General features: G+C 50.2%; 1 protein-coding gene across 1 annotated transcript in view; it reads right to left on the minus strand.

Annotated features, from left to right (window-relative positions):
* Nucleotides 1-16,482, minus strand: part of LOC126101249 (brachyurin-like) — a 119,081-nt gene extending 102,599 nt beyond the window's left edge. Inside the window, exons 1-2 of the mRNA XM_049911936.1 lie at nucleotides 16,365-16,482; nucleotides 1,657-1,833 (exon numbers count right to left, since the gene is read on the minus strand). Coding sequence (XP_049767893.1) covers nucleotides 1,657-1,833; nucleotides 16,365-16,482 — 295 coding nt within the window. The remainder of the gene's footprint in view (nucleotides 1-1,656; nucleotides 1,834-16,364) is intronic.
* Nucleotides 16,483-26,794: the final 10,312 nt, after the last annotated feature.

The following is a 26,794-nucleotide window of genomic DNA, read 5'->3' on the forward strand; positions in this document are numbered from 1 at the left end:
CGCTCTGCATCGCGGTGTAGCTTGCTGTCCAGGTTTCGAGAGGGTGCGTTTCTGGATGAGGTATCGAATATATAGCTTCCCCCTACTTATACCTCCCGAGGAGATCACGAATGTAAAATTAGATAGATTCGAGCGCGCACGGAGGCTTTCCGGCAGTCGTTCTTCCCGCGAACCATACGCGACTGGAACAGGAAAGGGAGATAATGACAGTGACATGTAAAGTGTCCTCCTCCACACATCGTTGGGTGGCTTGTGGAATATAGATGCAGATGTAGATGTAGACACAAATCACTGGCATTGTCAATACGAATGTACAACTTCATTTATCGCCTGGACAAGTGACTTTGTCTTACTTTTCGATCGAAATGATAAGGTGCGGTTTGCATGCAGTTCTTGCACGTAACCTGACTTATTGTCTTTAAACATAGCATTTTAAGCGCTAACAAGAATCTTCGCCTTCACGTCAGCTACGAATCTCCCTACAGTATAAATTGTTAATGGCATCTCCTCTACAAGTTTACTTCAGGTAAACTTCGTAATTTTGCGACTTCCTTTTCCGTATAATTTCCCGATTCGGCTAAACCAAGTCGAATAGCAGTCAGTGATATTCATCGATTAATGTTCATCTCACTTGCATATTCAGAGGGCCTAGTTTCGTAGATCTCCCTATGTACTAGTGCTCTGACTCTCAAGAGCAGTTCTAAATCTTTCGAACAGTTTTTTTCCATACTTTTTTGAGTTTCATTTTGGCGCATATTTCGTGCTTCATGTAAATCTTTCTCCCATTTACACAATTCATGGTCTGATTTTGCGAAACGAAACCTACCTTTCACACTGCTCACGTTTAAGCGCATTCTCCCTCCTTCGTTTAACCAAAAGATTGTTGTCACTGAAAGCAATTTACTTGGGCTTGGATGTTACTTTAATTTTGTTTTATGCCTTAATAAGCAAAAAAAAATCATATTCGAATCACAGTTCACGGAATCTTCCTACTTATTTCCTGTGCCTGCTAATGTTTCCACGATTTCTAACGAAATGTCGACATCATTCGAATTGATGTTCTGGAAATTAACTAATAAAGAACACATGTATTCAGCAACAGTAACGCATTTCACTGCATACAAAGTTCTGCATATTTCGTCTTTGCAAGGCTGAAAGTATTACTTGGAATTCGCACAAAAGACACATGTTATTAGCAACCACTTCTAACTATTATGGATATTTAATGAGCTGCCAATTCGAGCGAAGGGCAACTGTGAAGAATTGTGCCACAGAAACTGTCAATGGAAACTGGAATTCGTTCTACTAATTATGATAGCGTTGTGTCGTGTTGAACGTTTACCGACGTCCATCAGACAAGGATATCTGCTGCCGTGTTCCACACAAGCCGTCTGCTACACTTACGGCACGACTGCCTGCAGAGACACAAATTTGGCAATTTTCAATAATTTTCCTAATACCTGCAGTGTGTCTTAAGAGCTAAAATGTTCACATTGTGTTGCCTTCGTTGTATTCTTCCCACATAAAAAATTTCAGGGCAGGTTTCGACGAGTTGGGTCAGGTTGCTCCCCTGTCCGCCACTTCACAATATGCAGCGCCTCAAGTTTTCAATGGGATCATTTTCATTACGCGCTGGAGTAACAAGTGAACACTCACCTGTAATATCAAATTCGCTGGCTGGTACTCTGTGTAGCCCCGCGTCGCCGACATCATCTCTTTCTGTGACACCGACATCAGCATCGTGATCACTGTCACCATATTCTTGATCGCCGCCATCGACCATGCCGTTGACGAAGCTGCCATCATGAGGTCCACTCGTGGTGCCCAGGTACCCTATAAAGAATAGAAAGACAGTAAATCATAAATGCGGGCGGGGTAGCCGCGTGGTCTGGGGCGCCTTATCACGGTCTGCGCGGCTTCGCCCGTCGGACGTTCGAGTCCTCCTTCGGGCATGCGTGTGTGTTTTGTCCTCATCGTAAGTTAGTTTAAGTTAGATTAAGAAGTGTGTAAGCTTAGCGACCGATGACCTCAGCAATTTGGTCCCATAAAACTCTAGTACCTTCCGCCGCGGAAGTCGAATACGCGCCAGAACAAATGGACGTGGTCAGCCTCCGCGGCGGCTATTCCGCGCAGCGGCTCTCGCGCAGCGAGGGCGCCACCGCTAAGCCACGTGCAGACAGCGGCCAATAGCCGCTCCCTCCGGTTTCGTATATAGGGACCCGTTCTGCCCTAGCCCAGTCCTCCTCACCATTTCAGACGGTCGTCACCCCCGCCCCGACCCTCGTACTGACCCTCCCCCTAAGTACGTCCATGACTATTCCCGTGCCAACTGGACTGCCCACCGGGATACCCTTTCCACCCAGGTCGATAGCCACCCCTTCACCTACCACCACCCTGACGATGTCACCCATGCCGCCTCCTTTGTCCAGCAGACCTTTGTCTGAGGCCGTGGAGGCCCACGTCCCTACTGTCGCCATCCACCCCCACCGTCCTACCTTACCCCCACAGGCCGTCCTCCTCCTCCGTGAATCCCGCCGTCTCTACCGTGCGTTCCTCCGCACGCGTGACCCGGACACACTACGACGCCACCGGCAACTCCAGCGACACATTCGTAATTTGCTCGCGGCTAAGAAACGCCGGGACTGGCGGCAGACATGCACCCATTTAAATGCTACCCTACCTATCAACTCGTCCAAGTTCTGGTCAGCCTTCCGTCGCCTTACCAGAACTAAACCCTCCCCCTACTATCCTCTTCTCCATGATGACCACCCCTTCCCTGACACCCTTAGTAAGGCCAATCACTTTGCCTCCTACCTCTCCGATATATTTTCCATCCCTGATGATCCCCAGTTCGATTACTCCCTCTTCCCAGATGTCCGTGATCGAACTGACACCTCTGTCCCTCCCCTCGCTCCTGATTTCCAGTACTTGGACAACGTTGCACACACGGAACTCAATGCCCCTATCACTACACAGGATCTCATTGCTATACTCCGCACAAAACGCAACACCGCTCCTGGTCACGATCGTGTCACTTACCGTCACATTCGTGAAGCTCCTGTCTCTTTCCTCTCCACCCTGGCCAGGCTCTATAATGTAGTCCTGTCCACCGGTTACTACCCCGACCTATGGAAAACCTCCCGTATCCTCATGTTCCTTAAACCTGGCAAACCGCCGTCCGCTGTCTCCTCCTACCATCCCATCAGCCTTACCTCGGTCTTCAGCAAGGTCTTGGAATCTCTCCTCACCCGCCGCATCCACCAGCATCTCCGCCAGCACCGCCTCCTTCCCATTACCCAATGTGGCTTTCGGCCGTCCTTCTCTTCCAACGACCTTCTCCTTCACCTCACTCATCTCCTTTCTGACCAGCTTAATTCCCGTCGCTCCGCAATCTTCCTCTCCCTTGACCTCGAACGAGCTTATGACCGCGTAGGGCATTCCGGTTTCCTATTCAAGCTCCAAACCTTCGCCCTTCCCATTAACTACGTCCGTCTGATCGGCTCCTTTCTCTCCCGCCGTCCTTCCTATGTCACCATCCATAACACAGATTCCTACACCTTCTTCCCCTCCGCCGGTGTGCTCCAAGGCTCCGTCCTCTCCCCCCTTCTGTACCTTTTGTACAAGGCGGACATGGCGCCGCCGTCACCCCCCGTCCACCTTCTCCTGTTTGCTGATGACATCGCCTTCCTTGCCCTTGCCCCCACCCTGCAGCGCTCCCAACACCTTCTCCAATCCCATCTTGACCGGTTCACCGCTTGGTGCAACCAGTGGTTGCTCAAGGTCAATCCCTCCAAAACCCATGCGATTATTGTAGGCAAAACCACCCCTTCCTTCCGCCTCCTTGATTTCTATCTCACCATCTATGGCCGTCGTATCGCCCTCACTCCCACCCTTAAGTACCTTGGCGTCACCCTCGACCGTCGCCTCTCCTGGACTCCCCATCTCCGGACAATCCAAGCCAAGGCACGCTCCCGACTCCGTCTCCTCAAGCTCCTTTCCGGCCGTACGTGGGGTCTGGACCCCTCCAACATCCTCCACACCTATAAATCCCTCATCCGCCCTATCCTTTGTTACGCCCATCCGGCCTGGATCTCCGTCCCCCCTACCTTTTATAAATCCCTCCAAATCCTTGAACGCCATGCTCTCCACCTCGCCTATCGCAGCCGTCTCCCCTCCCCCACGTGGATCCTGTACGATCTGATCCCCTTCCCCCACCTCCTCCTTTTCCTTTAAAGGATACGGATCCTGTACACCTCCCGCAAACTCGATCCTCCTCATCCGCTTGTCTCACCCATCTTCTCTCACCCCCGCCCGCTGCCGCACCTGTATTCCCACGTCCCACCCGTTCTCCATCTCTCCACCCTCCTTACCCTCTCCCAAGGTGGCTTCCGCCAGCTCCCCCTCCCTGATGATGTCCTCCTCCCCTCCATCTACCCCTCCTATCAACTTTGATCCTCCCCCCCACTTCCTGTGTCCTTTCCTTTAGGCACCCTCCTTCCCTTCTCTTTCCTTTTCCCCTGTCCCCTCCCTCCACCCCTCTTCCCCCGGGCTTCCCCTCCCCCTTCCTCCCTTCCCCCTATCTCCCCTTCCCGTGGCATATGCTCTCCCTTCTCCCTCTCCCACCCCCCCTCCTCCTCTCTTGGCAGGTCCCCGGACTCGTACACGGTTAGTGAACATTCGCGCGCCGGAGATCAACGCCTCGTGTTCTGTGTGTGCCGTCGTTTTGTGCTTAAGTGGTTCAGTGTTATTCGTTTTGTGCACCTACGTTCACGTGTGACAATTTTCGTCTATGTATGTGTCGAAGTGTCTGAACAAATTTTATCTTGGACTCTACACCCGTGAACAGCTCCATGTATTTTAAGAAGTGTTTGTCTCCGTTTATATGTCCACCGTATTTTTTTCTCTAACTGTCTTCATTTGTATCTTTTGTGTTTCTCTGAGGCCCAAGGGCGGCGTAGTATGCTGCTGCTAGCCTGCCTGTACACAGGTTTCAAAATAACAATAAAAAAAAACTTGTCCAGGCAGTCTGGTACTCGCTCTGGATTGCGTTTCTATCTCGGCGGTACTTCGTTCTGGTCGTTGCTCGTTGTTGACATTTGCCTGGTTCTGGTTCCGAGTGGTTTTACTGGTGGTGTTTGGTGTTGTGGTTTCCACAAGCCTCCGTTGTTTATCTATTCCTTGTTGTGTCGGTCCTAGTTGTCGTTGGTCTGTCGTCCGACTCGTCCTTGTGTTTACCCGGTGGTGCGTGCTCCATCGCCGGCGGCTCCGATCCGCGGCCCAAGGCGTTCCCGCGATTGGTTTTGGTTGCTACAAAAACCTTACCACAAATTTCCAAAACTTTTTTACTGCTTCGTTCAGGAATTTCCGTTTACACAAAGTCACAATGTGTTACACAAAGAGAAAGAATACCACTGAGAGACTACATGGCTGCAATAATGAACCATGGTGTCCACCCTTATCCTGGTTGTAGTAAATCAAATCAAATACACATGGTCTAGAATTACAGTAAATAACTTGTAAAATACACTACTGGCCATTAAAATTGCTACACCACGAAGATGACGTGCTAAAGACGCGAAATTTAACCTACAGGAAGAAGATGCTGTGATATGCAAATAGTTAGCTTTTCAGAGCATTCACACAAAGTTGGCGCCGGTGGCAACACCTACAACGTGCTGACATGAGAAAAGTTTCCAACCAATTTCTCATATACAAACAGCACTTGACCGGCGTTGCCTCATGAAACGTTGTTGTGATGCATCGTGTAAGGATAACATCACGTTTCCGACTTTGATAAAGGTCCGATTGTAGCCCATCGCGATTGCGGTTTATTGTATCGCAACATTGCCGCTCGCGTTGGTCGATATCCAAGGACTGTTACCAGAATATGGAATCGGTGGGTTCACGAGGGTAATACGGAACGCCGTGCTGGATCCCAACACCATCGTACCACTAGCAGTCGAGATGACAGGCATCTTATCCGCATGGCTGTAACGGATCGTGCAGCCACGTCACGATCCCTTAGTCAACAGATGGGGACGTTTGCAAGACAACAACCATCTGCACGAACAGTTCGACGACGTCTGCAGCAACATGGACTATCAGCTCGGAGACCATGGCTGCAGATACCCATGACGTTGCAACACAGACAGGAGTGCCTGCGATGGTGTACTCAACGGCGAACCTGGGTGCACGAATGGCAAAACGTCATTTTTTTCGGATAAATCCAGGTCCTGTTTACAGCATCATGATGGTCGCATCCGTGTTTGGCGACATCGCCGTGAACGCACATTGGAAGGGTGTATTCTTCATCGCCATACTGGTGTATCACCCGGCGTGATCGTATGGGTTGCCATTGGTTACACGTCTCGGTCACCTCTTGTTCGCATTGACGGCACTTTGAACAGTGGACGTTACATTTCAGATGTGTTACGACCCGTGACTCTACCCTTCATTCGATCCCTGCGAAACGATCGCATGTTGCAGGTCCTGTATGGGACTTTCTGGATTCAGAAAATGTTCGACTGCTGCCCTGGCCAGCACATTCTCCAGATGTCAAACGTCAGGTCAATGGTGGCCGAGCAACTGGCTCGTCACATTACTCAAATCACTTCTCTGGATGAACTGTGGTATCGTGTTGAAGCTGCATGGGCAGCTGTACCTGTACACGCCATCCAAGCTCTGTTTGACTCAATACCCAGGCGTATCAAGGCCGTTATTCCGGCCAGAGGTGGTTGTTCTGGGTACTGATTTCTCAGGATCTATGCACCCATACTGCGTGAAAATGTAGTCTCATGTCAGTTCTAGTATAATATATTTGTCCAATGAATACCTGTTTATCATCTGCATTTCTTCTTGGTGTAGCAATTGTAATGACCAGTAGTGTAAGTGCACAATAACATCCAACTCTTAATTTTTCAATCCATAGCCAAAAGCTAAATTATCTCTTACTGTAGTGGACGAACACGTCATAGACTTGCTCATTCAGCTGTTCGAGTAACCTGTATAAGAATACTGTTGTTCTATATGCATTTTCAAGGACAAGATAGCATTTGATAAATTCACACCAGGATCAGTGTTTCTGTGTTTTAGTACATCTTTTTATATAGGAAAGATATTTCCAGTGGAAAGAAATACCGATTTGTGTAAGTGTTACTGACAACTTTCGATAAAGAATACAGATGTGAATTAGAAACACCTTAACTTGACCTGTAAGTATCATGTCGTAACATATCATTTGAAAGACATAAAAAGAAATCACGATTAAAACGTAGATTCTCCACCTCACAGATCAGATGAGTTATGATGTAAGTCACTCGCAAAGCCAAATACGCAGTGAAGTTGAAAGTTTTCAGTCATAATTGTCAGCTCCCAAATTCTCCAGTTTTACTCTTCTGTGAACACGCGAGCAATTTTGCTATGATAATTTTTGCCCACTTGGCCATATCTGTGGAATAGTTGTTCCTGTCTCAGCTGTGGTGGTTTTCATCCGATGGCGTTCTTGGCGTTAACGGTGGCTACAACTACGTGCCTACAAATACGAGGTGCATTCAAGTTCTAAGGCCTCCGATTTTTTTTCTCCGGACTGGAAAGAGATAGAAACATGTGCATTGTTTTAAAATGAGGACGCGTTCATTGACAATACGTCCCAGAGATGGCTGCACCGTATGGTAGATGGAATTTTACCGCCAGCGGCGAGAATGAGAACTGTTTTAAATACTTAAAATGGCGACGTTTTCCTTACTTGAACAGCGTGCAATCATTCGTTTTCTGAATTTGCGTGGTGTGAAACCAATTGAAATTCATCGACAGTTGAAGGAGACATGTGGTGATGGAGTTATGGATGTGTCAAAAGTGCGTTCGTGGGTGCGACAGTTTAATGAAGGCAGAACATCATGTGACAACAAACTGAAACAACCTCGTGCTCGCACAAGCCGGTCTGACGACATGATCGAGAAAGTGGAGAGAATTGTTTTGATATCGCCGAATGATTGTTGAACAGATCGCCTCCAGAGTTGACATTTCTGTGGGTCCTGTGCACAGAATCCTGCATGGCGACCTGAAAATGCGAAAAGTGTCATCCAGGTGGGTGCCACGAATGCTGATGGACGACCACATGGCTGCCCGTGTGGCAAGTTGCCAAGCAATGTTGACGCGCAACGACAGCATGAATGGGACTTTCTTTTCGTCAGTTGTGACAATGGATGAGACGTGGATGCCATTTTTCAATCCAGAAACAAAGCGCCAGTCAGCTCAATGGAAGCACACAGATTCACCGCCACCAAAAAAATTTCGGGTAACCGCCAGTGCTGAAAAAATGATGGTGTCCATGTTCTGGGACAGCGAGGGCGTAATCCTTACCCATTGCGTTCCAAAGGGCACTACGGTAACAGGTGCATCCTACGAAAATGTTTTGAAGAACAAATTCCTTCCTGCACTGCAACAAAAACGTCCGGGAAGGGCTGCGCGTGTGTTGTTTCACCAAGACTACGCACCCGCACATCGAGCTAACGTTACGCAACAGTTTCTTCGTGATAACAACTTTGAAGTGATTCCTCATGCTCCCTACTTTCCTGACCTGGCTCCTAGTGACTTTTGGCTTTTTCCAACAATGAAAGACACTCTCCGTGGCCGCACATTCACCAGCCGTGCTGCTATTGCCTCAGCGATTTTCCACTGGTCAAAACAGACTCCTAAAGAAGCCTTCGCCGCTGCCATGGAATCATGGCGTCAGCGTTGTAAAAAATGTGTGCGTCTGCAGGGCGATTGCGTCGAGAAGTAACGCCAGTTTCATCGATTTCGGGTGAGTAGTTAATTAGAAAAAAAAATCGGAGGCCTTAGAACTTGAATGCACCTCGTAGCAACCAGTAATACACTGGCGTTCCACAGCTGGTCAAACATCAGACATCATCCTCTGTAGCCAGCTTACACGTCAGCAAATCCACTACCGACCAGTGCTTGCCTCAAGTACACTAACTCTTCAGCAGCCATCGCAAGATGTGCCACTCTCGTTGACAGTTGCACATGCTTTCACAACCATGGCACCACCGGGTGTCACGTGCCTGCAAACAGGTCGCACCATACCCATGTGCTCCGACCATGTTTAATCCAGAGCACAACCACAAAACGCCAATTCACACCGAGAACTCCATGGACGACCTCTCTTGGCTTTATGTCAACCGCTGTCTCGGTCCATCGACCAGTCTTTTGTGTAACCTCTTGCTACCTGCTCTTTGACGCCAGTCAGTCTACTGAGGTTGGATCTTCGCCTGCGTCACTAACTGAAGCTGCAGGAGTCTGCGACACCAAGATAGCCGCTAGTGCTGAGTTCCAGAACATTCGTATGTCGTAGTGTCCACGCAATCATAGAGAGTGCACCATGCGATACATAATATGCTATTTTAGTAATTGTGATTCACTTTTTCAAGGCTGACAATCCGCCATAGTTTTAGCTTTCCCGCACATTAATATAGAGACTTGATTGAGCGCTATTTCTTGTGTTTGTGTAATTAAGCTCTAAGGAAGGAGAAAAAAAGTGAGCCGCACACGTGTCCATGCCATTTATTGCTTGGCATCTTGTCATTGCGGTTATGGCATCTCGTTTCTTATTCGATGCTGGCTTGCCTGCCCGTGAGTGGCAGCAGCAGCACTTATCGATACGAGTACAGTGGTATTACCTTCGGAGCGATCGCTGGTATTTGCGGGTCGCGTTGTGTGTATCGGGGAATTGCGAACGGACAACAGTTCGGTTGGGGCGCAGCAGCGGGCAGGTCTGTGCAGCGCGAGGGCAAGCCGGGACCACTGGTGGAATGCTGGCACTGCCGGATCGAGGAGAGGTAGCTGCGAGGGCAACGAATTCGTTGTACACCGAACCCTGGACGTTCAGGTTGAGTGCAGAGTTAACTGCTGATGCAACCAAGAATAACTGATTCACGGCGCCATCCGCAATCATAACCGCATCCTGCCCCATCCTGAGAAACCAGCTCTCAACTGGTAGCACAGCGTGTTTACGATTGTGATATTCCCATTTCAGTTACTCTCGGTACAATTGTAGTTCTGACAGTGTTACTGGGTATTTATTTTGGTATTTTGTTGTTTTGGGTGACTAACTCTAATGGCTGTCAGGCAGTGCCCCAGGATCGGCCTGTTGAGGAAGGACCGCCTCATTTCTGAGCTGGCGATAAGGCATCAGACTATTGAGGGTGTGTTCCTGACTTAGCGGCCCGTTTAGTTGCTACAGTTCTTCAGCCGGTTGACGTCATGCCAGATGTTGTGAATGAGACAGAAGCAGCTATTGAGTTTTTGTTTAAGGCCATTAGGGGCCCTGAGGACACCATAGGCGTTTTGAAAGGCACTCCACCCAGTGGCAGTCAGTTAGACAGGGTGCGGACACAGTTAATGCATTTAACTACCTGGGTAGCCGATTTAGCGGCGTTAAGGTTGGAGCAGCGTTATAAGAAATCAACAATCGAATTGGGTCCTTGGTTAATGATTTTCAGTTTAAGCTTACATGTTTAGAACTTGGTGGAAAAAGGACTGAGGATCAGGAATCGCTATCTCCAAAGTGGCGTGGGAGCCAGTCCGGGAGTGATGCTTTTGCGTCTTCCGAGAAGCCGACCGGGGTGGCCGAGCGCTTCTAGTCGCTACAGTCTGGAACCGCGCGACCGCTACGTTCGCAGGTTCGAATCCTGCCTCAGGCATGGGTGTGTGTGATGTCCTTTGGTTAGTTAGGTTTAAGTAGTTCTAAATTCGAGGGGAGTGATGACCTCAGAAGTTAAGTCCCATTGTGGTCAGAGCCATTTGAAATTTGTCTTCCGAGAAGTTAGACGCAGCGTTTGCTAAGTAGCCTGACCCTCTGGTGCACCTCCTTCGTGACATCACAGAATTAGTTATAGAACGACTCGAGAAAACTGAAATCTTATTTTGGTAGTTGGTTCGCCTTTGGCATTTCGCAACAAGTAGTTTTGTCGCTATTCTATCCGTTAGCTACAGGCGAATTGAGGACCCCCATGACCCGATCCATGGCAGAGTGGTTCCCTTTGCAGCAATTGAGGCAGTCGGTAATTAATGAAAGATTCACCATCAGGTCGGGTGTCGCTATATCTGGCTGATGCAAGAAGAGAAAGAGGAGTTACATGAATATGAGGACAGAATCAAGTCTGCCTGCTTGGCCTTACTCATCGATTTGCCAGAAAGGGAGTTAGTTTTTATTGTCCTAAGGGGAATGCGCGCCGTGGATAAGTCTCGCTTTGTTTTCGTGATCGTCCTTCAAACTGGGAAGAACTTCGTCCGCTGTTGCAGCGACATCTGCTTTACCGCTCGCGGACGAGGGATGCCATAAGCTAAGTTTCAGCCCGCGGGCGTTGTCAAGGAAAACTCGGAATTAGCGACATGGGCGGAGACTGCTACGAGGGAACCGCGGTGTTGTTTCAGGTGTGGTCAGACAGGTCATTTAGTTCGTTCTTGCCTTCAGCCGGGCGCGCCCAGAGCCAATAACTGACGCCGGGCTGGGCAGCGACTTCAGAATCGAGCCTTTAAGCATTGGTGTACCGGTGTCGCCGCCCCATCATCACCGCCTCTGCCTTATATTTGTTCTCGGGTAGGTGGCGAACCTATTTGTGCCCTTTTGGATTCTGGTAGCTCTTTTTCGTTGTTGAGCTTGGAATGGTTTCTTGAAATTGGTCATCTTGCGAGACTTCGGTCTATCCCTTCTCCAGTGATGAGTTGTCGAGTAGCCAAGAACCAAGTGTTGCCTCTGGACTGTTGAGTCGGAGGGATTATCTCAGTTGGCGATTTCTGCTGGCTCTTGTCTGTGGCTTCGATTAAGAAGCTGCCGGTTGACTTGATTTTGGGATGTGACTGTATCGATAAAACCGGTCTGGTCTTGGATTATTCCGGGCTCATCTTCTTCTTCAAGTTCACTTCTGTTCAGAAGTTTGGATTTGGTGAAAGTGCGAAACGTACAGCGCATAGCGGCATGTTAGCTGTTGACGCTAATGCTTATAAGTTTGATCTCACTCATTTGTCGTCACAGCCGGCCTCTGAATTAGGCGATTTGCTGCGGGCTTTCCCTGAGATACTCTGTGATAGACTGGGAGTTACTAGTGTTCTTAACAACCGTATCCGTCTCTCTGATGATATTACAGTCAGGCAGTCCCCGTATCGCCTCTCACGGCCTAAAATGCTTGAGCAGGAATTATTAGGCTTCCTACATCTGCTTATGCCTCCCCCATATTCCTTGTTCCTAAGGATCAGGGGCGGGACTTTAGGCCTGTTGTTGACTACCGGCGTCTGATCACCAAGGTCGTCTTCGAATCAGTTCCTCTACCTGGTCTTCATAACTCTTTTACTTGGTTTGCCGGCGCTAATTGTTTCACTGTGCTCGATTTGAATGAAGCCTGTTATCAGATTCCCTAAACTGAGGAATGTAAGCACGTTACTGCATTTTGTACTGATTAGAATCTGTTTGAGTTTAACAGGGTTCCCTTTGGCTTGGCCATTGGCGCAGCCCTTCTTACTCGTTTGCTAGATAATATTCTTGGAGACTTGAAATTAGTCTTTGTTTATAATTATTTGGACGACTTAGTGATTTACAGCCATTCGTTCCAGGTGCATTTGGATCACATTCAGCAAGTTTTTGCTAGATTGCGTGGTGCCGGTTTAACTGTTAAACAAAGTAAGTTGACATTATACAGGCAGCCTTCTTAGGTCATCTTGTATCAAGCCAGGGCTTTCGCACTGACCAGGAGCGGACTAAGGCATTGAGAGCTCTCCCGCCGCCTACTGATAAACGTGGGATCGCCAGGTTTATAGGCATGGCAAATTATTTTAAGCGTTTTGTTCCCAATTTCGCGCAGCTGGCGCCTCCTTTGAATGAACTGCTCGGGGTTCCCGGGTTCGATTCCCGGCAGGGTCTGGGATTTTCTCTGCCTCGTGATGACTGGGCGTTGTGTGGTGTCCTTAGGTTTAAGTAGTTCTAAGTTCTAGGGGACTGATGACCATAGATGTTAAGTCCCATAGTGCTCAGAGCCATTTGAACCATTTAAATGAACTGCGCCGGAAAGGGGTGCGTTTTGAATGGGGACCTGCCCAGGAGGCCGCGTTTGAGCACATTAAGGCAGCTATAGCCAACCCTCCGGTTCTCGGAGTGTCGGTTTTCAGTAAAAAAATTCATTGTACAAACCGACTCATCTAATGCGGGAATTTCGGACGTCCTCCTCCAAGATTTCGAAGGTCAAAGGCAGCCATTAGCGTACGCGTCTCGTCGGTTAACCAGTGCCGAACTCAAATATTCGGTTTACAAATGTGAGGCACTAGCGCTCTTGTTTGCGCTGGAGAAGTATCGCTTTTAGAAACTGATAATCAAGCATTAAGCTGGGTATTAGCCAGGCACCGCGAAACTGGTTGCATCGCCAGGTGGGCAATACGCATTTCAGCGTTTCAATTCGAGGATAAACACATAAAAGGGACTGAGAACATACTCGCGGACGTCCTCAGCAGTATGTTCACCAAACACCCACCTGATGAGCGCGTCCAAGTAACGGAGGAAGGCGATCTTAGTAGTGTCGTGTTAGGCGAAAACCCTCATTGGTTTGGTGATGTCGCCGAGCATCAGGGCCAGGACCCCACTTGGGGACCGGTGAGGGCTCGACTGTCGGCTGGGGAATCTTTGGATAGATACGCTATCAGGAAAGGCATTTTGTACAAAAGGGCGGGGCGTGCTAAGGAGTTGAAGATATGTCTACTAGGCACCCTGGTACGTCTGGTTTTCCATTACTTTCACGATTTGTTGACTGGCGGGCACTTAGGAACCTATAAGACCTTGCAAAAATTAAGGGCCATTTGACTTGGCCATCCATGCACCGGGACGTTCGAGAGAAGGTTCCTCGGTGCCGGTTGTGTCGTGTGACCAAACCTAAGAACACTGTTCAACAGTATTTCTTGAGTTCTGAACGCGAAACCTGCCCCATGCACAAACTTTATATCGATTATGTGGGACCTGTACCTCACACCAAGAGAGGCCATCGGTACGTACTGGTTATTATTCACGCGTTTTCGAGGTTTACCTGGCTTCTTCCGAGTCGTAACGTAACTGCTGCTCCCACTGTCTCGTATTTAACTAATGTTTTCAGTGTTTTTGGGCCCCCTAAGCAAATCGTTAGTGATAATGGCCCGGCTTTGCTTTCAGCTCCCCTTAAGGCTTTCTGTTTTCAAAACGGTGTCAAGCACATGACCACTACGCCGTACTACCCACAGGCCGAGAGGGTCACTCGTAATCTCAAATCCGCATTGATTATTTTCCATCAGAAGACGGCCAGTAAGTGGGATTCTAGTCTCCCTTGGTTTAGTCTCGCCTTCAAAACCGCCAGCCATGAGGCTCTGAAGGCTACTCCGGCCTCCTTGGCCTCTGTTTATCCTGCTAATTCCTCCCTTTCGAACTTACGGGGATTTCGAGATCTAATCCCTACGGATATTACCCCTCAGATCGTCAGGAAAAACAGGAATAGTGCCAGGCGCAATATTCTCAGGGCCCACAACAAATAGGCTGAGCGCTATAACCGTAATCGGCGAGTCTTTAGGGGTAAGCCAGGAGACAAGGTGTATGTCCGTAATTTTCCTGGGAGGGAGGTGCGTGTTGGAAACGTCGGAAAATTCACTCCCCGTTTTCTCGGGCCCTATACTATTATCCGTATTTTAGGCCCTATTAACTTTCTGGTTAAGGACAATTGCACCGGGAAGCAATACTGGGTCCATCGTAGCATAGTTTGGTTGGACCAATAGTAGAGTTACCTACGTGTTTATATTTGGGGGGGGGGGGGAGGGGGGGGCAGGTCCCACAGCTGGCCAAACATCAGGCGTCATTCTCTTTAGCCAGCTTACACGTCAGCAATTCCACCAGCGACCAGTGCTTGCCTCAAGTACACTAACTCTTCAGCAGCCATCGCGAGATACGCCAGTCCCGCTAACAGCTCACACGCATTCACAACAGTGGCACCTCCGGCTGTCACGTGCCTGCAAATAGGTCGCACCATATCTATGTGCTGAGACCATGTTCATGCCAGGGCACAACCACAAAACGCCAATTCACACTGAGAACTCCAATGACGTTTTCTCTGGGCTTTATGTCAACCGCACCCTCGGTCCATCTACCACTCTCTAGTGCAACCTCTTGCTACCTGCTCTCTGACGCCAGCCAGTCTACTGAGGATGGATCTTCGCCTAAATCACTAATTGAAGCTGCGACACCAATACTTAGCCGCTAGGACTGACTTCCAGAACATTCGCATGTCGCAGTGTCCACTCCATCAGTTTCTTTTCGTCAATACAACTTTTTATTCTTAGTCTACTGGCCATCAATTTTCCATGTCGAACATGTTGTTTGGCTACAACAACTGGCGATGAGATAACTGTTTTCACCAGCTCCAGCGCCGCCGCTGGTTCCAGTGCCACCACTCAACGTTCGTCCCAGAACAGTTGTCGATGAGGGTAAATAAATTCAACGGCTCCAGCACCACAGCTCTCTTCAGCGTAACTATTCGGATTGGAGCTTACCACTGAAGACTGTTTCAAGGATTTCAAGCTCCGTTACAACATTGGCGACGCCTTCACGGATTTCAAAGCTTCATCCCTAGCAGTGGCTACTTTCCAATTATCTCGGCCCACTTCAGTTAGTAGCAAAGTAGATTGCCAAATTAGTCTGAACTTCTACGCTGCTCACCACATAGAAAACACCTCCTTTTCTATAACTTGGTGTGATAAGTTCCTGTTTTCTTTGGAGTACGTTCATCATTGACACCACCATGCGTTCTACTCCTGTCTCTCGCGCACAACATGCAGACGCCGCAGACGACATACTGGATCTCCACAGCCACCGGGTGATTGCGCTGGAGCCTGCTCCTTCCTGCGCAGCATTGTCTCCCTGGTATTCCTCTGCTCCGCCCTTTTACTTGCAGTATATCACATATGGACCTTTGAGTGACATCCACCAATGGGCCTTCAGCCACTCTACAAATTACGATCGCATTGTGTTGTGTTATCCGTTTACCACTGTCCGTCAACCAAGGATATGTGCCTCCCGTGTTCCACATGCGCTAACTGCTAAGCTACAGCAGCGGTGGACATTTCTCCATCTGCCTAAAACTGGTAATTTTCAACCTTTTCTAAAACCATTCGCAGCATGTCTTACGAGCTAAAATTTTCACATTGTGTTTCTTTCGGTGTATTTGTCAGGCATAAAAAATTTCAGGGCATATTTCCTAATTGGGTTAGACTGGTCCCTTGTGAGTCTTTTCACAAGATGCAGCGCCTCAAGTTTTCCCTGGGACCATTTTCATAAAATGCTGGAGAAACAAGTGAACACTCACCTGTAATATCAAAATAACCATCGTCACCACCGCCTTCTGTGACACCATATTCGCCATCATCGCCATCGAACATGCCGTTGACGAAGCTACCGTGATGAGGTCCACTCGTGGTGCCCATGTCCCCTATAAAGAGAACAAACACTGTAGATCCTAAATAGTCTTACTGCGTCTCTCAGCAGTTTCTCTTTACACAAAGTCACAGTGTTTTACCCAAAGAGAAAGAATGACACGGAGAGACTACACGGTTGCAATAGTGAAGCATGGTGTCCACCCTTATCCTGGTTTTAGTATGTCAAATCAAATACGCATGGTGTAGAATTGCAGTAAATGACTTGTAAAATAACTACACAATAACATCCAACTCTTAATTTTTGTTATCCATAACCAAAAGCTAAATTATCTCTTCCTGTAGTGGACAAACACGTAATAGACTTGGTCATTCAGCTGTTCGAGTAACCTGTATATGAATACTGTTTTTCTATAAAATGAGTTACATGCATTCTCAAGGACAAGGTAGAGTTTGATAAATTCACACTGGGATAAGTGTTTCTGTGTTTTAGTATATCTGTTTAAATAGGAAAGATATTTCCAGTGCAAAGAAATACCGAATAGTGTGTTATTTACAACTTTCGAGAAAGAATACACATGTAAATTAGAAACACTTCACTTTCACTTGACCTGTAAATATCATGTCGTAACATATAATTTGAAAGATGTTAAAAGAAATCACGTCCCGGTTCGAAGGAAGAATGATGGTTCTCTAGGGCATTCAGTTTACCGGAAACCCACTCATACTGATTTGTACCTGCAAGCATCGAGTTGCCATCACCCATCGCAAACCATGAGTTAGCTTAGAACACTTGTTCATAGAGCTCATACTGTCTCAGATCGAGATAGCTTACCTCAAGAACTCGCCCATCTAAAGACAGTATTCAGCGAAAATGGGTATTCCATCCGGCAGATTAACAGGGCACTAACAGTTAAAACTAAGAAGCAGGAACTGAATAAAGAGGACAACATGCCGGAACAATCTTCAGTTTTTCTTCCTTTCGTTGGCAACACTTCGTTTAAAATAGCAAGAATCCTCCAAAAATTTCAGGTAAAAGTGGTTTTCCGCCCACCATCGAAGATTGCGGACCTTGTGGGATCAGTTAAGGACAATCTGTTACTACGAATGGCCGGAATTTACAAGATACCATGCCAATGTGGAATGGCTTACATAGGTCAAACCACACGTACCGTGAAAGAACGCTGCACTGAATATCAACGTTACACCCGCCTTTTGCAGCCAAGCAAGTCCGCTATTGCTGAACATTCTATTTCTACTGGCCATTCAATGGAGTATGAGAAAACAATGATTTTGTCCACAGCAACGTCTTTCTGGGACTCCAAAAAAAAAAAAATCCGTAGAATTACGACTGGCGGAAAATCTGTTAAACCGTGACAGTGGCTACCAGCTGGGCAGTGCATGGGATCCCATCATCTCCACGATTTGCTCAAATCGAAGACGACAGAGTGCATCAACAGCCGTGGCAAACAGCAACGCAGAGGGCGACTGAGTTCCGCTATTCCACCAGCGAGGACGCTGCCGGCGGGCAGTGTGGTATCTATCAAGTTTTCGACGCACGCGCAGAATAGTTACAGTACGCTATATATTGCGGAACGGAGGACGTTTTCGCACATCTAGAGGGTTGGATCCCCTCCTTCGAAAGCGTCTGATTGCAAAGCCTGGGCTACTCTCAGGGTGGAATCTCGGTCTTCGAAGATTGTGTCTGTCTGTCTGTCTGTCCGCCCGCCCGCCGCTTGCCGCTGTAGCTGTTCGTCCGTCCGCCTGCTTGCTCGCTGTCCATCGCCGTCACCGTAGCCGCTGCCGCCGCCGCCGCTGCTGTCTGGTGTCTGCTGTCCGTCCGTCTGTTCGTCGCCGTTCGTCGCCGTTCGTCTGCAATGAGTACTCCCACCTCCACTGTCATCTACACCTCCCCCTCCCCCTCTCCCACAGTCACTTCCTGAAGTGCCGCCCCTGGCCTCCTCCATCCACCTCCCCACCCCTTCCACCACTTACCCATCCCCCTATCTCCTCCCCTGCTATATACCCACACCTCTACACCCTTCCTCCAGCCGCCACACCCTCAACAGCTCCCACTACTACCCCCGCCCTCACGTACGCTTCTGTTGCCGCCTCTGCTGCCGCCCCTCAGGTGGTCGGTTTCCCCTCTCTCACCCACCCCCTCACTTTGTCGTCGGCATCTCCCGCACGCATCACGTCGCGCCGAGCCACCATCGCCACCACTGAACCGGCTGCTTCTCCCGGCGCCTCCGCTACGCCACAGGTATCTGCCACCCGCCACCTCCCTCTCCTCCCCATTCCTCTCCCCTCCTCCCAGCCACCAGTCTCCAAAAAACCCGAAAAACGCGTCATTACCGACTCTGCTCCCACCACTTCCCACAAAAATTCAACACCACCTCCCGCTCCCCCTGCCATCTCCATGGACACCATCCCTCCTCTTGCAACCCATACCTCGGCCTCCACCCTCCACACCTTTGTCCTGTCAACTCCCGATCCTAAGTTCCTCGACGCTCGTACCCTCACCATGGAGATACGAAAGTACTTACCCGGTGCTCCCATTTCCCAACTCATTCCCCACAGGGACTCAGTCCTTATCAAGTCCCCGTCCCCATCCTTTCACACAGACCTCCTGCGAAAACTCCCACGAGTTATGTTTGGCCCCCACGCCTCTCTGACACCCTTCCTTTCCACTTCCACTCCTCGTCAGCCCCAGCCTCCCTGTCGCCCCCCCCCCACCCTCACACCTACACTGCTGTGATCACCAAGCTCAGCCCGGTGATCACAGAGGATGAAGTGTTGGCAGAACTGAACTCCCACCCGGACTTAGAAATCCGCTCTGCCCGCCGTATCCACAATGCCTCTGGTCCCACCTACCTCATGCGGGTGTTCTCTGAGTCCGCCTCATCCATTGACCATCTCCACAGCCAGGGTGCCCTGATATACCACCGTCGCCACCCTGTCCAATCCTCCAAATCCCCTCCCTAATCCTACTGTTGCCAGCGGTGTCTGATGAACAATGACCACCTGACTCCCAACTGCAATAACCCCCCCCCACCTGTCCCCATTGCAAGGCCTCCCACTTTCTTAAGAACTGCACCAACCTCGCTGCTCCTCCTTCCTGTAACACCTGCAATGGCCCCCATCCCACCTACTCCCACAAGTGTAAAGCTAAAGCCCTCCAGCCACCCCTGCACTTACATTCCCAGTTCATCACGTCAATCCCCCTGTCCATCCCAACAATTCCCTCCGTCCACCCCCCATGGCTGAGGACATCATCCGGTTCCTTACCGTTGTACTCCAAAACATTCACCCTTTTCAGCGCCCCCACACCTTCCAACAAATCTCCCTTGCCGCTCGCTCCGTTTTCCACCTGAACACATTCGCCACCTACTCCCTCAACCAAGCCCACTTCACCTTCACCCGCCTCGACACCCTAGTTTAAGAGTCTTCCTTTCCCTCTCTTCACCCCCTCGTTCCCGCCATGGCGCGGCACGAGTATCGCATCCTCTTCCAGAACATTCGCTCCTTCCGCTCCAACAAATACCTCCTCATGCACACCCTCTCCCACCACCAGGTCGACACCTTCTCTTGAACGAAACCTTTCTCCAGCCTCACCATTCTATCCGCACCTCTCCCTATATCCTCCACCGCACTGATGCTCCTGGTCCTCGTGCGCAGGGTGGAGTCGCGATAGGCCACCTTAAGCATATCCCCGTCTGGCAACAACCTCTCCTCAATGACCCCACTGAACACCTTATCCTTAGCGTCTTCTTCCCCTCCCTCACCATTACCTGTGCCACCATCTATGTCCACTCCACTGCTCCTCTTCCTTATGACTTCATCTCGCACATTGACCGCACCTTCTCCACCTATGTGATTGCCGCCGACCTCAACATCCATAGCCGCACTCCTGCTGCCCTTCAGTGGTGGCATCAGTTCCTCTCCACAATCCAAGGTGACCTTTTCCCCTTCCCCAGCACACCCGAGCCGAAAGTGACACCACCCTCGATGTTGTCATTGCCTCCGCCAACCTCCTTGGGCGTATCGCTGTCGCCGTACTTGACCCCACAGGTAGCGATCACCTCCCTGTCCTTCTCACCATAACGTCTGCTCACCGCCCCCCCCAGCTCTGCACCCTGCACCCTGTCCCAAGGTCGTCCATGACTATCACTGTGCCAACTGGGATACCTACCGGGACTCCATCTCCACCCAGGTCGAAAGCCACCCTCTTACCTAACACCATCTTGACGACATCATCCACGCCTCGTCCTTCCTTCAGAAGGTAGTTACTGACATCGTGGAGGCCCATGTTCCTACTAAAACCATCCACCCACACCGTCCCACTCTCTTTTGCAGGCTGTCCTCTTCCGTGAATCCCGCCGCCTCTATCGCTCCTTCCTGCGCATTCGTGACAGGGATACACTCCAACGCCACCGGCAAATACAGTGACAAGTACGGAACCTTATTACAGCAACGAAACGCCGAGACTGGCGCCAGACCTGCAGACGACTCAGCGCCATCCTCCCTATCAACTCCTCCAAGTACTGGTCCGCCTTCCATCGCCTTACTGGTTCCCTTTCAACTCCCCACTACCCCCTTCTCCATAACGATCGCCCCCTTCTTGACAAAAGGCCAACCACTTCGCTTCCCATCTTTCCGAGGTCATCTCCATCTCGATGATCCCCACTTTGATTATTCTCTTTTCCCCACCGTCATTGAACGCGCTGATACCTCTGTCGCTCCACTTGCTCCTAGTCTCCAGTACTTGGGGCAGTTGCCCCCCCTCCAACATAAATACTCCCTTTACAGCACAAGACATTAATCTTATCCTCCAGTCCAAACGCAACACGGCCCCTGGTCACGACTGTGTCACCTACCATCACCTTCAAGGAAGCCCCTATTCCTTCCTGACTGTCCTTGCCCATCTCTATAATGTCATCCTCTCTACTGGCTTCTACCCTGACCTGTGGAAGACCTCCCACGTCCTCTTATTCCTCCAACCCTACAAACCCCCTTCTGCCACCTCTTCCTATCGTCCCATCTGCCTCACCTCCGTCTTCAGTAAGGTCCTTGAATCCATCCTCTCCCACCGTAACCATCAGCACCTTGCTCAACACCACCTCCTCCCCCTTACCCAGTGTGGCTTCCAACCCTCCTTCTCTGCTGAAGACCAACTCCTCAACCTTGTTCACCTTCTGTCCCTCCAGCTCAACTCCCGTCACTCTGCCATTTTTGTTTCCCTTGACCTCCAAAATGCCTATGACCATGTATCGCATCCTGGTCTCCTATTTAAACTCCAAACCTACGCCCTGCTTATCAATTTTGTCCATCTGGTCGCTTCCTTCCTCTCGCACCGTCCTTCCTTTGTCACCCTCCACAACACCAACTCCCGTATCTTTTATCCCACAGCTGGCGTCCCCCAGGGTTCTGTCCTCTCCCCTCTCCTTTATCTCTTGTATACAGCTGATATGCCCAAGCCAACCCCCCCCCCCAGTCCACCTTCTCCAATATGCTGATGACACCGCCTTCCTGGCTCTCTATCCTACCCTTCAACGGTCTCAATGTACCCTCCAAACCCACCTCAACCAGTTCACCACTTGGTGTAACCAGTGGTTCCTCTGTCTCAACCCCTCCAAAACCCAGGCAATCATCATAGGCCGCACCACTCGCTCCTTTCGCCTCCATGATTTCTACCTCACCTTTATGGTCGTTCCATCCAGCTCACCCCCACCCTGATATACCTTGGCCTCACCCTCGACCAACACCTCACCTGGACCCCTCATCTCCAGACCGTCCAGCAAAAAGCCCATTCCCGCCTTCGCCTTCTGAAACTCCTGTCTGGCTGGACATGGGGATTGCATCCTTCTACCATCCTCCACACCTACAAATCCCTCATCCATCCTATCCTCTGTTATGCCAGCAACGCCTGGATCTCCACCCCCACCCCATTTTACAAGACCCTCCAAATCTTTGAATGCCATGCGCCCCGTCTTGCCTTCCGTATCCCCCTTCCTTCCCCCACACAGATCCTGTATGAACTGATCCCCTTCCCCCACCTCCTCTTGTTCCTCCAACATCTCCGCATCCTTTACATTGTCCGCAGGCTTGACCCCCCCCCCCCCCCACACTCTGTTTTCCTCCTTCCTCTACACCCCCTGCCTGTTGTCGCACCTCTATCGCTGTATCCCTCCCTCTCTCCACCCCCACACCCTCCATCTCCTTCATCAGGGCAATTTCCACCGCCTCCCCCTCCCAGATGACGAACTTCGCCGTGACATCTACCCTTCCTTCCAACTATAATCTGGCCTTGTTCCCCCCCCCCCTTCCCAGGGCCCCCTTTTCTCCTCTTCCCTTCTTCTCCCAGAGCGGATTTCCCTCCTCCCCCCCCCCCCCACCACTGAGACCCTGCACCCCATACTTGCCTCTTTCCTTCCCACATCCCTCCCTACGTGGCCCTCTTCAGTGCGCCCCCCACTCATCTCCCCCATCTCTTCCCCTCCCTCCCTTCTTCCAGTGTCCCTCATCTCCTTGCGCCTGGCAGTTCCTCTGTTTTGATCGTCGTCAGTGTGCCACATCAGTGTTGTGTTCAGTGCTGTTTCTACTGTCCGTCAAGAGGTGTGATTTTAATTGTGTACTGCCTTGAGGTTCGCCGTCAGTGTTTATGTGCTACGCCATCCGTCGATACCTTTTATGCTCCAGTCATACTCTGCCTTGTGTTCTTTTAATTGTCGCTGTGTGTGGCTTTTTGTGTGTGCTACTTTTAAACAGTTTTCACAGTTTTTTATCTCCATTTTTACGGTCACCCCGTTTTTTGGCTATTGCCTTCCATGATTTCCCCCCCCCTTTTTTATATATATGTTCCCCATATTCTCGCCTTTGTTATTTTTAAATGTCTTCTATTGTTTGTTCTATGTCTTTCGGCTGAAGAGCAGTGCATATGCTGCTGCCAGCCCGACCCGGTGGGGAATTGAAGTACAATAAAGAAAAAAAAAAACGTTTTCGCCAGTCTGCGACGGCTCACCTGAAGATGACTGGCAGGTGCCCAGTTGAAATATCGTGCGAAGTATTGAACGACGACCGGCTGCAAGCCCGAAATTTGTTTGAACAAAAAACAAAAGAAATCATGATTAAAACACATATTCTCCGCACACAGATCAGATATATTAGGATATTAGTCACTCGCAAATTCCAATATTGAATGAAGTTGAAGGTTTCGTGTCATAACTGTCAACTTCCAGTTTCTCGTGTTTTACTCGCGAGCAGTTTTGCTATGATAATTTGAGTCCACTGGGCCATATCTGTGGAGTAGTAATTCCTGACTCAGCTGCGGTGATTTGATCCGATGGAGTTCTTTGGGGTGAGCGCTGGCTCAACTGTACCTGCAACTACGTGCCTACCATCAGCAACCAGTCACACACTCGTCTCCCTCAGGTACCAAACATCAGGCGTCATCCTCTTTAGCCAGCTTACACGTCAGCAAATCCACCACCGACCATTGCTTGCCTCAAGTCCACAAAATCTTCAGCAGCGTTCACGAATGCGCCAGTCTCGCTGACAGCTGCACGTGCATTCACAACCATGGCACTGCCATCGCAGGCCATATTTTACGTACGGGTGTCACGTGCCTGCAAATAGATCGCACCATATCCATGTGCTGCGATCATGTCTATGCCAGAGTACAAGTACAGAAAGCCATTCATACAGAGAACTGCATGGACGATTTCTCTAGGCTTTATATCAACGCAGCCCCACACGTAAGTACTTTGATCGGTCGCGATCTCCACAGATCCAAAGGGACCTAACCACGTCCCGTAATGTGCCTCCTCGGTCCATAGACGCCACGTGGTTCCACTGGAACCTACCTACACTACTGGCCATTAAAATTCCTGCACCACGAGGATGACGTGCTACAGACGCGAAATTTAACCGACAGGAAGACGATGCTGTGATATGCAAATAATTAGCTTTTCAGAGCATTCACACAAGGTTGCCGCCGGTGGCGACACCTACAACGTGCTGACATGAGGAAAGTTTCCAACCCATTTCTCATACACAAACAGCAGGTGACCCGCGTTGCCTGATGAAACGTTGTTGTGACGCCTCGTGTAACCCGGAGAAATGTGTACCATCATGCTTCAAACTTTAATACACTCCTGGAAATGGAAAAAAGAACACATTGACACCGGTGTGTCAGACCCACCATACATGCTCCGGACACTGCGAGAGGGCTGTACAAGCAATGATCACACGCACGGCACAGCGGACACACCAGGAACCGCGGTGTTGGCCGTCGAATGGCGCTAGCTGCGCAGCATTTGTGCACCGCCGCCGTCAGTGTCAGCCAGTTTGCCGTGGCATACGGAGCTCCATCGCAGTCTTTAACACGTGGACGTGAACCGTATGTGCAGTTGACGGACTTTGAGCGAGGGCGTATAGTGGGCATGCGGGAGGCCGGGTGGACGTACCGCCGAATTGCTCAACACGTGGGGCGTGAGGTCTCCACAGTACATCGATGTTGTCGCCAGTGGTCGGCGGAAGGTGCACGTGCCCGTCGACCTGGGACCGGACCGCAGCGACGCACGGATGCACGCCAAGACCGTAGGATCCTACGCAGTGCCGTAGGGGACCGCACCGCCACTTCCCAGCAAATTAGGGACACTGTTGCTCCTGGGGTATCGGCGAGGACCATTCGCAACCGTCTCCATGATGCTGGGCTACGGTCCCGCACACCGTTAGGCCGTCTTCCGCTCACGCCCCAACATCGTGCAGCCCGCCTCCAGTGGTGTCGCGACAGGCGTGAATGGAGGGACGAATGGAGACGTGTCGTCTTCAGCGATGAGAGTCGCTTCTGCCTTGGTGTCAATGATGGTCGTATGCGTGTTTGGCGCCGTGCAGGTGAGCGCCACAATCAGGACTGCATACGACCGAGGCACACAGGGCCAACACCCGGCATCATGGTGTGGGGAGCGATCTCCTACACTGGCCGTACACCACTGGTGATCGTCGAGGGGACACTGAATAGTGCACGGTACATCCAAACCGTCATCGAACCCATCGTTCTACCATTCCTAGACCGGCAAGGGAACTTGCTGTTCCAACACGACAATGCACGTCCGCATGTATCCCGTGCCACCCAACGTGCTCTAGAAGGTGTAAGTCAACTACCCTGGCCAGCAAGATCTCCGGATCTGTCCCCATTGAGCATGTTTGGGACTGGATGAAGCGTCGTCTCACGCGGTCTGCACGCCCAGCATGAACGCTGGTCCAACTGAGGCGCCAGGTGGAAATGGCATGGCAAGCCGTTCCACAGGACTACATCCAGCATCTCTACGATCGTCTCCATGGGAGAATAGCAGCCTGCATTGCTGCTAAAGGTGGATATACACTGTACTAGTGCCGACATTCTGCATGCTCTGTTGCCTGTGTCTATGTGCCTGTGGTTCTGTCAGTGTGATCATGTGATGTATCTGACCCCAGGAATGTGTCAATAAAGTTTCCCCTTCCTGGGACAATGAATTCACGGTGTTCTTATTTCAATTTCCAGGAGTGTAAGTTCGGATTGTAGCCTATCGCGATTGCGGTTTACCATATCGCGACATTGCTTCTCGCGTTCGTATAGATCCAGTGACTGTTAGTAGAATATGGAATCGGCGTGTTCAGGAGGGTAATACGGAATGCCGTGCTGGATCCCAACGGCCTCGTATGACTAGCAGTCGAGATGACTGGCATCTTATCCGCATGGCTGTAACGGATCGTGCCGCCACGTCTCGATCCCTGAGTCAACATATGGGGACGTTTGCAAGACAACAACCATCTGCACGAACAGTTCGATGACGTTTGCAGCAGCATGGACTATCAGCTCGGAGACCATGGCTGCAGTTACCCATGACGCTGCGTCACAGACAGGAGCGCCTGCGACGGTGTACTCAACAACGAACCTGGGTGCACGAATGGCAAAACGTCATTTTTTCGGATGAATCCAGGTTATGTTTACAGCATCATGATGGTGTGTTTGACGACATCTCGGTGAACGCACATTGGAAACGTGTATTCGTCATCGCCATACCGGCGTATCACCCGGAGTGATGGTATGGGGTGCCATTGGTTACCTTTCTCGGTCAACTCTTGTTCGCATTGACGGCACTTTGAACAGTGAACGTTACATTTAAGATGTGTTACGACCCGTGGCTCTACCCGTCATTCGATCCCTGCGAAACCCTACATTTCAGCAGGATAATGCACGAACGCATGTTGCAGGTCTTGTAGGTCGTTTCTGGATACAGAGAATGTTCGACTGCTGCCCTGGCCAGCACATTCTCCAGATGTCTCACCAATTGAAAACGTCTGGTCTATGGTGGCCGAG

Source organism: Schistocerca cancellata, chromosome 9 (genome assembly GCF_023864275.1).
Source record: "Schistocerca cancellata isolate TAMUIC-IGC-003103 chromosome 9, iqSchCanc2.1, whole genome shotgun sequence".
In the NCBI taxonomy this organism is placed as follows: domain Eukaryota; kingdom Metazoa; phylum Arthropoda; class Insecta; order Orthoptera; family Acrididae; genus Schistocerca; species Schistocerca cancellata.